The sequence below is a fragment of the Euprymna scolopes genome, chromosome 11, assembly GCF_053919585.1.
Source record: "Euprymna scolopes isolate OS-2025 chromosome 11, ASM5391958v1, whole genome shotgun sequence".
NCBI lineage: Eukaryota > Metazoa > Mollusca > Cephalopoda > Sepiida > Sepiolidae > Euprymna > Euprymna scolopes.
This window is the reverse complement of record NC_136492.1, coordinates 89,674,022-89,686,454: the sequence shown is the minus strand read 5'-3', so window position 1 is coordinate 89,686,454 and position 12,433 is coordinate 89,674,022. Positions and strand designations below refer to the sequence as shown.

At 34.3% G+C, this 12,433-nt stretch overlaps 1 protein-coding gene across 1 annotated transcript in view; it reads left to right on the top strand.

Annotated features, from left to right (window-relative positions):
* The window catches only part of LOC145287958 (fas apoptotic inhibitory molecule 1-like), a 169,837-nt gene that overhangs the window by 143,494 nt on the left and 13,910 nt on the right, over window positions 1–12,433 (top strand). The window contains exon 2 of the mRNA XM_080135908.1: window positions 5,170–5,288. Within this exon, the coding sequence (XP_079992034.1) occupies window positions 5,170–5,288 (119 nt within the window). The remainder of the gene's footprint in view (window positions 1–5,169; window positions 5,289–12,433) is intronic.

Genomic DNA, 12,433 nt, shown 5'->3' with positions numbered 1-12,433 from the left:
AGTATGATAATTGATTTCTTGTTACGCGCTTTCAGAATTTACAGTCTTGAATATCTGGACAAAGAATTCAAATACCTCACAAAAATTTTGAAAACCTTGCAATATCCGACATATTTCATATTGAATGCTAAGCGAAAAGCCACACAAATATTTTCCAGGATAAATAATCAAAAATCATATACACCAGACCTTTCTCTTTTACCCACACACATCAATATACAATAATTTGTAACGCACTAAACAAACTAGGCATTCCAATCATACAAACCACATCACAAACTATAAGACAAATATTAAAAACTACGAAACATCTCCAAAACAAACTATATATGTATATATACTATTCCTTGCCAAAGTTGCCATCATAGATACGTTGGTGAAACCCAGCGTAAATTAGAAAAAAAAGGCTCAGTGAACATAAAGGTGATATAAAAAATAGCAATTCTCTAAGTGCATTATTCTCTCATTCATTGCAGCATAATCACACCTTTGACTTTAAAGAAGCAAAAATAATTAAATTTATTTCAAATAAAGCGCGCCGGAGACTTCTTGAATCTGCGCTTATCGCAAATTCAAGCACAATTAAACAACGTGCAGGTTTCTATAACATAGCACCATTAATAAGTAAACTTTTATTAAAAGAACATAATTGTAGACACTGGTTAATCTTCTCACACCATTCAAACACCCTCAGTAATAATTGATACATATAATCTCAATCAATAAATTGCATAACAAAAACACACTCATTTCATTTCTGTTACAAACCTATACTTGAATTTGAAATCGTTTACGCGCGTTTCAGACGGTCTGTGATGCGTCCTCGTCAGAAATTATTTTCAAAATAATTTCTGACGAGGACGCATCACAGACCGTCTGAAACGCGCGTAAACGATTTCAATGACTTAAAAACATTATTACAATGATCCAAACATAATTCTCAATGAAAAACCAAGACACGGAATAATAAAATAATGTTAAAAATACACATGGTTGGTGACTACTCCCTTATTTAAATATACATCTTTCGTTCGTTGGAATTTATTAACCCATTTTTTATATATATATATATATATATATATATATACATAGCTCTCTCTCTCTCTCTCTCTCTCTCTCTCTCTCTATATATATATATATATATATATATATATAAATTAACACACGTTATTATACCCTAAAACCCTTTAAACATCCTAAAGAGAGTAAACGTTGGTGAATAATAATTGATATCTATACGCATTGTTAAAATATCCCACAAATCGAAAGTACCTGAATTTTATAAAGGGCTTTCACAGTTTTACCCGATTTGCATAAAACTAAACTGTATTAAATATGACCGACATTTGAACCCTTATTTTTAGCAACTGTGTTATAATGATCGCATAATTATTTTAGGAGTTTATTCTGTTCATACAAATATGTAAAGATATACACATACGTATCTTCATACAAATAGAGATTATTGCAGTAACTTGGACCCATTTATTATAAAAGAAGATACATATGTATATATCGAGTCGTGGTATTTCGATACTAAGCATAAAATTGGATTCAAGCCTCGCTTTTAAAATGATGATCTGTGAACGCTCCCTCTACAGTAAGTTTCATTTGATAGCATTGTTTGGAGAGCGATCAATCCCAAGGGCAAAAAAAGATATCAGTTCAACCGTAAGTAATGGATTTCATAGGAACACACACAACATAGCGATAGTTTTGTCTTTTGAAGCAACCAATTTCACGCAGCAATACGATTTGCGCGCGAATAACTTTAAAGCTGACTACTATAAGCAGAAAAAAAATCAAAAATAATTTCATCCATTAGTGATGTTCTAAAATACAGTAAAAAAATAGGACAGAATATATATATATATATATATATATATATATATATATATATATATATATATATATATATATATATATATATATGGTAACGTCGAGTCTTGACAAACTATGGATACTCACTGTAAGGGTGTCTGCGCATGAAAATTTTTGGCAAGAGTTGCATCATTTCCAAACATACCTCTCTTGAGTCGGCGTTGTTAAATACCATTGGCAAGTGAAGGCTCAGAACGGCTAGAAACAATGCTAAGATAAGCGGAGTGCACATACAGCGCCTAGAATTCTCAAATGGTCATCCATCTGGTACTAGCCAGACTAAACTTCGGTAAGCTGACGAGAACCAATGTGTCAACCTGATTATGCTATATATATATATATATATATATATATATATATATATATATATATATATATATATATATATATATATATATATACCATCTCTAGGGATGCCCTGTGGACTGTTTTGAGGAGGCTTGGTATGTGATTGTCTCCTTTCACTGGGGAATGGTGGTGACAGTACGATCTGGCTGTAAACAAAATGAACCATTTGAAGTGTCAAATGGAACTAAGCAAGGATGTGTCCTTGCTCCGATCCTATTTGCTCTTTTCTTTTCGGTAATGAGACATAGGTGTTGAGTATCGATCAAGTGGAGGATTATTTAACCAGCAACGGTTCAAGGCCAAAACCAAGACTTCTGTGCAGACTGTTCTTGACCTCCTTTTTGCTGATGACTGTGCTCTTTTGGCCCATAGTCTTGATGACATGCAGAACATCCTCAATAGCTTTTCTGGTGCATGTAAGGCCTTCGGTCTTACAATTAGCATAAAAAGACTGAAATTATTCACCAGCCAAAACCAAACGCCACGTCCTCTTCACAACTAGTGGTATATGTTTATGGTGAAGCTTTGAAAACAGTATCTTCTTTTGCATACCTCGGATCTGTTGTGTCTGATGATGCTAAATTTGAAAAGGACATCCAAAGTAGAATTAATAAAACTACTGAGGCATTTGGTAGGTTGCGACACAGACTCTGGAACAGCCACGATGTGTCTCTAAAAGTAAAGGTGGCAGTCTACAAATCTGTCGTTCTGCCTACTCTTCGTGAAAATCCATCGCCTCTGTCGAACGTTTTAGGCATACATACATGCATACATATACATACATACATACATACATGCAAAGAGACAGGTGAGATTTATATTATAGATTGTTATAGATTCCTTGGAAGAAAAAACGAAATTATGCTCTGAAACAGACATTATCGGCGCCATTTTGACAAGAGATACTTTTGTTTTAATTGCAGAATGTGTTCATAAATCACACGTATGATGAACAAGTCTTTTAAGGAATCTTGTAATTTCGCGGTGTCAGTATAGCACAAATATTGAACAGTTTTTCTCCTTTAAGGCGAATTGGTCGATGGAAAGTTATATTCAAGAGAAATGTCTTTGAAACGGGTTGGCGGACTACGGATGGATTGGAAATATGAAAGCTGGTATCAGTATCAGTCTAGTTTTATTTTATTGTTGGAGTCGATTTATAAGAGGTTATGATAAGGATCAGTCATTCCCACCCAGAACCAACTACACACACACACACACACACACACACACACACACACACACACACACACACACACACACACACACACACACACACACACACACACATATAGATTATTTATTTTTTATTTTACTGTTTTAAACGATAAAATATAAATTATATATATATATATATATATATATATAATTTATTTATACAAACATTGATGGCTACATATGTGCATACATGTTTCTGTAATCACCCGTTATTGGGGAGCTTACGTCTCCAGGCCAAGAATTTCCCTCGAAAACTGAAACTAACTTAAGATACAAAAACATTTTCTTATATCACTTACAAAATTAGAATCTTGTCATAGAATAGGGGTGGAGTTGGTCTGGGGGAGGATAAGCAAAGACATGGCCTCTGATCAATCCATTTATCTCAGGCTTTTATTTTTTCTCATCATTAACTTCGGTAGGGACAATTTTCATTATTATTCTTTTTATAACCTTAAAGTTAAGTATCTACTCTCCGGTGTAGCATTGTAAATTACTTGAGAAGTCCGCCAATGTGTCGCCTATAAGTAACAGTCAAACTTTAAGTGGTCAGCAGTTTCAAACAGCCACCCAGTATAAACAAAACGATATATCCGATTTTCACACACAGATATTTCGAAAGTATACATACACATACGTATTGCTTATCCTCCAATATGTCCTAAAAATAGGGGCGATATTTCTTAGAGAAAACTAATTCCTTGATCTCCTTGTAGGGACGCTAATACCGAATATTTTATTATCGCTAAAAAGTCACCAACACCAACACCACCACCAACACTAGCAATATATATATATATATATATATATATATATATATGTAAACATAATTGAATATTGTAAATTCAAATTTACTGTATATTTATTGTTGGACATGATACTCAAATAAATATTAAGATTTCCTCTATGAATTTACAACAGCTTTTGGCTTGTTTTTACTTCTTCATTTTATATATACATACGAGAGTCGTTCCAAAAGTAAGGCCTCCTATTTATAACTAAAAAAACCTTAATCGTTGAAGAGCTACGAAGGTGGGAGTGGTACCTCAAATATTAGCGATCTTTTGTTTTCCAGAATTTATTTTTCTACATAATCACCACCATTCTAAATAAACTTTTGCCAGCCTCTTTTGAGGTCTCAGTCATAATAGCCCGAAGCGCACTTTGTCATTCATATCTGTATCGCCACTCCACAAACCCGCCGTCTGAATGTTTGACACCAACTGCAACATAAAAGTTCAGCACGCGCCAGTGAATGTGGATCGGTTCAATTTTTTCTTCATGGAGGAATTCAATGTCGCGTCTCTGCTTCTGACCCACGTCTATACAAGGATTGCTTCCTGAGAGTCTAAAACCATCAATATCTTCAACAGAGAGATGAAACTTTCAGGTCATGAATGCATAAGTTCAGTCATCATAACAATGCAATTTGATCTATTCAGGCGAAATAAAATAGGAGGCATTACTTTTGGAACTCTTTTCGTATTTTAATTTTTATTATGTGTATTTATAAGTTAATTTTTATTCTTATTTAATTATTATCGGCGTTGCGATCAAATTAGTTGGTTTAATTTATTTAGTTAAAGAGACACACGTTTGTGTTTACTTTGCAGCATCAATATCCGTTTTGTGACTAAAATGCTTTTTTCGATTACCGATTGCAAATTGTTTGCATTTATTCTTAAACTTATTAAAGTACCGTTTAATTTATTTTTCTTACAGAAAAAAGTCTGCGCCATCTCTTCCTATAGAGCAAGGTCATTATGGCATCCCAGAACAAAGTTCGTGGGTAAAACAATGGGCTTTTATGCTAGAAGGAACGGTTTATTACATCAAGTTCCGTGAGTATTTGTCAAACGATTTCTTCACAATTTTATTTATCTTAGAGGTTGAATTTTACGTGATCGAATCAGAGACAACTTTTCTAATGTAAATAAATAAATAAAGCGGAAGACAGATAAATGTTGGATATAGAGACGCGGCGACGCACATTTGAAAGCAGAGGTGTGTACACACGAAAATTTCAGATTGAGTTGATCTATATTTTTGTGTCCTAAAAAAATTATCACGAAAAGAAAGAACTGTTTACATTCCAAGATCAGAAGTTATAAAATTGCGCAATGCAAAATAGAAAAGTAGAATGTGGTATCTTTATGCTTACAATTCCAGGAATGTAAATTTATGACTATATAAGAGAAAAATAAACAACAGAAAACAGAAGAGAGAAAATACATCTGGACACGTCTCCGTCCTTGAACCACATATCAACCAACATCACACAACTAAGGTCTCTCTCTCTCTCTCTCTCTCTCTCTCTGTTTCAATGAACAAGAAGCTTAATTGTATATAAACCTACTTTGATAAATTTGGATAGCGACAAAGAGTTGTCAGTTTTTGAAGTGCCACATAGAAGAAAATATATTCTACAACGCAACATAAAAATAAAAATGTAAACCTGGTGTCTGGTTCACAAATCATTCAAAAATAAATGTTTCTCTGATACAAAAAGTGAGTAAATATTTAAGGAAATACGTAATAAAGAGATTCGTTAAGCATTTCTATTACCGACATAAATTATTTAACACTGGCGGGAAGGTTTTTCTTATTTATTTGTACTCCTGGTCGAATAATTAAAATTTTGTATATCTTCGTTACAGGTTTAAAAGTTTTTTTTTTAATGTTTGAGAAAAAACTTTTCAACTTAAAAGATTTTTATTTTATATATATACATACTAGCACGGGTGCCCGGCGTTGCCCGGGGTTGCCCGGGTATTTGGAGGTGTATGTTGAGCAAAAAAAAACAAACAAAAAAAAGGTCAATTTTTTAAAACTTTGATCCCTATTATGACCCTTTAAAATTTATTGTTTTGGGCTCAAATAAAGTTATTAAGTTAGATCCATGTCCAAGGAACCTATATCTCAAATTTCAAGTGTGTAGACCCGAAATTGTCGGAAGATTTTGATAGAGTTCTCAAAGGTACAAATCGTTGAACTTTGACTCCTTAATCGCCAAATTTCTGGCCGAAAACCGATCACATAGATTTTCCCAAATCTCAGTACCCTGTATATCAAATTTCGAGTCTGTAGACTAAAAATTGACAGAGTTATTTCGTAGGGAAATGTACACACACAGACACACAGACACACAGACAGACACTTTCACTTATATATATATATATATATATATATATATATATATATATATATATATATAGTAATTTATAAAATATATATATATATTATATATTTTATAAATTACTAACTAGCTCTACCTACGTATTGAGCACTTTTGAAGTAAATACTTAAAGTTTACGCATAAATCTATACTTTCGTATATTAAATTTATGTGAATAAATGAAGTAGTTATATATATATATATATATATATATATATATATATATATATATAAAGAGAGAGAGAGAGAGAGAGGGGAGGAGGGTGGAGAGAGATAAAGTGAGAAAGTAAGAGAATTTGAAATAAAAGATTCATAAAAATATTCATCTCTAATATAATATAATAGAACAGTTTATACAGTTACTACTTAAGCGTGTTTCATACCCTCGAAAAAGTTCCAGCAACAACCTAACAGCCAGCCATGGTTCTCTCCAGAATGTGCTGCTGCCATTGCGCACAGAAATCACTTTTTCCACTGCTTCCAACGTAATAGATGTATGGAAACTAAAGCCGCTTTCAGGACTGTCAGCAACCATTGTAAGAAAGTAATAAAGAACGCTAGAGAGTTGTATGCTCAGTCTGTCAAGTCCAAAGTAGCTGAGCAGCGGCTTGGTTCCCACCAGTTTTGGCAAATAGCAAACAGAATCCTGAACAGAAGCTTCTCTCTTTACATCATCAACATTCTGATCCACATCTGGCATCAATTGAAATGAATAGCTCTTGTCTTCAGGAGGCCTCAAGTTTTGACAAGCTTCTGGGCTTGACCATTACTCCTGATCTTAAATGGAACACGTACATCAAATCTGTTGCCAAGGCCGCTGGAAAAATGGCGGGATCTTTCTATCAATCTAGTAGATATCTCACTGCTGATGCAATTCTCTATCTATATAAGAGCCAGGTACGTCCAAGGATGGAATACCGTTGCCACATCTGGGCAGGAGCTGCTAGAAAGGACTTGTCCTGCCTTGATAGAGTTCAAAATAGACTTCGTAGCCTCGTAGGAGATGTCCTTTTCTCTTCCCTGCAATAGAAGAGATGTTGCGAGTTTGTCTCTGATGTATCGTTATTTTCATGGAAAGTGTTCGACTGAGCTTCAGTCTATGATCCCGCCTCGCCAAAATTTCACAAGAAACACTCGTCTGGCTGAAAACACTATCAATAATTTCCCCCACTCTTTATCTGTGCCTAAACCTAAACGTAGATTCCATGAACAAATCTTCTTTCTTAGAACTGCACGCCTGTGGAATTGTCTTCCGTTTTCCTGCTTTCCGGCTGACTACAATATGGTTGTCTTCAAGTCTAACGTAAACAAGTTCTTAATGAGCCGTTCCATATAAATTAACAAATTTACCGAATTTCCATTACTAATGATTACTATATTGTCCAATTTCTACTATACACTCTTTAACCCTTATCCTCGAGTGGCCTCTTGGCCTTGATAATGTGGTGATGTCTGTGTAAAAAAACAAAAAACAAAACAAAAAAAACAATACATTCTCGTTGATTAGATAAAACTTCAGTTCAGAATTACGTGCCGGTTTCCAAATTCAACATAAAGATTCTCGAGTTCGAAAATATGTATCTGAAGAAAATCGAAAGTTTTTGAAACCAAAAAAAAAAAAAAAACCAACAAAAAAAAAAAACCCAACCCGAATCAGAATAGATATCGGAATCATCCAAAAAATACATAAGAACATAATTTTGCTTGAAGCATTCGAAGTTCAGTTTAGTGGTTCGGAAAGATTAGGCTAAACGTTGTTTATATTATAAAGATTCGCCGTCCAGCCTCGCGGTGGGAATAGAGTGTTTGGAAAGCCAATCAAAACATTTCTCGCGGTCATTCCAACAACAACAACAACAATTAATGAAATCAATTTGCTCTGCATCAGATTCGCCGGCTCTGGGAAATAGATTACATTTCCATGAATTCGAAACTGTTCATTATCTCCAAACGAACAGCGGTGTCTCATTCCAATTCTGCGCAACGGAAGAATTCTGCTCTCGCCGACTGGCTTATTCGTGACGGCTCTTTTTCACTCATCAAATAAAACGAGAAATTAAGCACGCGATAATGATTTCAGGTTATTTAAAGCTACTTTTTCTTGAATAATCCATTGCATTTCCGGTATTGAATGATGATCATCAACGAATGTTTCACTCCTATATTCTTATTGTCATCGAAATCGGTAAAATCACCCATTTTCAATTAAATCGATTGATTGCATGCTCTACTTGGGAATCCATCGTGTTGTACCGGGAAAAAGCTTCATATGTTCCCCGCAGTCTTAGTTCACAATACGTTGTAGTTTACATTGCACCGTAGAGAACTTACTGTTGTTTTCTTAAATTAATTTTTATGTACAGTAGCTTGCATTAAAGTTTAAAATGCAAAAGTCAGGTATCATGGTTCAATTGTGCTCTAAGCAGAAACATTCATTTCGAACGCGACCCTGTCATATAAAAGAACCTACTGATTATTTTATATGTCTGGCCTTACTGTCTTACTGGTGGTTATGGCTTGAATTTAAATTTAAGATTTAAAATCAAGTATCATGGTGCAATTGTGCTTTAAACAGAAACATTCATTTCGAATACTCATTTGTCATATCAAATAACGTGCTGTTGATTTTATATGTTGGGTTTTCAAGTTTATGTGGTAATAAAATTTCTTAAGTGCACTTGTAATGTTAGGCTGTGTAAGGTGTTAACTTTGGTCAAAATAGTCTGTTATTTCTTTCATCGGATTATTTCGATTATCAATTATCGATACTTATCGAAGACATTCCGATATAAATCTTATCTAAGAACACAGCCAAACACATGAAATACCTTTGTGCGAAATTTCATAAAAATCGACCCAGCTGTTTTTGAGTCTACAAGCAACGAACTCACACATAGACACACAGAGACAAACACACAGAAGAAGTTATTTTTATATAATAGTACAGGCAGCGTTATATAACGTCAATGTTTTTCATGTTTTACAGAAATACATGTTAAGAGTTCGAACATTCGAATAAGTTTCAATAAGGCTTACATTTTTCAAGTAATCTAAAGATGTCACAATTTTACTTCGTTTTAATACAAACACGTTTAATAATTATTAAATTATAATTGTTACGAATCGTGTGAGAATGGTATCTTCTACCAGTATTTAATTTTTGACTTTTGAGCGAATATTAAGGGTTCTCATGTAACCTCATTATCTTTAATTACCAGCTCAACAGAGTGGACACGCGATTTGTTTCGATCCAAAACACGCCTTAAAATATGTTAAAACAAACAAAAACAAACTTATCCATGTAGGTAGAAGAGTAAGTTTATTATATATATATATATATATATATATATATATGTGTGTGTGTGTGTGTGTGTATGTGTATGTGTGTGTGTGTGTGTTATTTATTTTTACATATTTTTGTTGACTCCTTTCTGTGTTCTATGAAGTACAGTTAAACATACTCAACACATTTTATAACAGAGAGAGAGAGAGAGAGAGAGAGAGAGAGAGAGAGAGAGAGAGAGAAAGAGTGAGAGAGAGAAAGAAAGAGAGAGAGAGAAAGAAAAAGAGAGAGAGAAAGAGTGAGAGAGAGTGAGAGAGAGAGAGAGAATATGTTCTGAAAATCACGTTTCTTCTACAGGATGTTAAATAGATTCTTTACTTTTGATGATATCTTTCTGTAATTTTAAAACAATCTAGCTAAGGCATTGGGATATTTAAAATAAAAATGCAAATTCAAACGATCTTTATTTATGAAAAATATCTGTTAAATGGTGTCCATTTTCAGCTTCACATATTTGTGCTCTTTCCAAAACATTATTCATGACAGATTACAGAATCTCTGAATTGAGATTTAACTCCCTTACCTCGTTCCTGATATTTTCCTTAAATTCTTGCAGGCTTTAGGGTGTCCAAAAAGTCATTGCAGACTTTTGAAACCGCTGACAGGCCTTTAATTTGAAAATAAAATAATTTTGTCAATAATTACTCACGATTTTATTTCATATGAACTCGTTTTCTTTTTAGTCGGCTAGTTTCGTGTTTCGTTTCAGTTTCATTCAGTTCTAGTTTTTACGTAAAACCCAACATCAGGCGGGCATTTTGATTGACGAACAAGATCTTTAACGATTATTCTTGCTTTGCTTTTTCATGTCGTTTAATAAGAAAAGGAACCATTAATAACTTTACCTGATTTTATCGATAATGTTTCATTGCTTTTGTGTGGGTTTGCTAATCATATGCTTTCTATTTTAATATAGTTAAATAGTTTCACCCAGGATATGGTTAAATAATGCCGATTAGGCTTGATATTTATAATTAGGATAAACAATTCCTTTCCATGGTTACATCTAAACAAAAATGCTCTTATAATGCCAAAAGACACACCTATTAGTGTCTCAACTGGCATACAAGACGCTCTTCAACAACTCTTACTTTTTCCAACATCTCCACACAAGAAGAATCAATAAATAATGAAATAAATAAATAAAACAGCATTGAAACGACCGCAAACATACAAAGTTGATTATTTTATTCTCTTTCCTATTATAAAAGAACACTTAATTACCCACTTAACTAATTAAAATAACAATTCAGAATAATTCATTTGTGGTTATCGAATATAAGTCTAAATGGTAATTTTGTCTCACTTATGTTATTGCCATTTGTCTATTTGAAATATAGCTGTGTATGTACAGTGTGGAACTATAAAAGTATCGCCCTAAAGAAAACAAACACTACAGCTTTATTTGAAAACTTTTTTTGAAAAAAATCAATTCAGATAACTTGATTATGTAGTAGAGCTGACATCTATTCAATGTAGCCGCATTCAGCCTCAATAACCATTTCAATACGGGTTCGGAATTTGGAGCATACCTTTTCCACAAGCGCCAGTGGGAGCTCGGCGAATACTCGGCGGATGACGGCGATCAGGCTGGCTTTGGTGTTGTGGAAGTCATGTTCGTGATGTTCTCGACGTATGACCAAACGAAGTAGTCCAGCGTGTTCAGATCGGAGAAAGAGGGTGGGGGTCAGTGAGAGAAGGGTACAAAATCGTAGCACTCTTTCTGAAGCCAAGTCTAGGTCAGGTCTCTTTGGACTTGTGGGCCGGCACCGAGTCCTGTTGCCACATACAGGGTCTGCCAGCGGCCACCTGATTGCACCACTAGATCACCACACTCGTCAGCACATCTAGGTACACTTTCAAGCCTTCACTTAATACCGCATCAAAGACTACAACCGTATCCGGTCACGTAAATGTTATTCATGGCAATCAAGCGGCGCATCTTGAGGGTGCTGCAAATGGTCCCGTTTGTCATGACTTGGATCGGTAGAGAACATGAGTTGTACAGCAGCGTATCTCCGATTTCGCGCGTTGAACATTGTGTCACTTTCAGGCAAGATAGAAGGTTCCTATCGCTCTTAGAATTTGTAGACAATTGCTCAACTAGTACATAGTCTACAATAACAACAACAAAAAAAACAAAGAGAAAAAAACGGTTTTTATCAAACGGAAATGGAATCATGTCGTTTTTTCTATGGCGACAATACTACTGTTCCACTTTGTATGTATACTTACATTTCACATTGCATAGTTCTTTTAAGCCGCCCTTTGTCTTTATTTTTTCGACAAGAGCAAACACGATGATAAAAAGGATGACTAACCACTTAAAGATTGATTGCCCTTTTCTTTGATGTAAGTAAGTTTACGATCTCAGGCAATATGAAATAGAACTCATTCGTGACTTCTTTGTCAGAGTTGCCACACATGAGCAAATGTGGAGCCTTCGTTCAATTCTATTGATTTAGTTT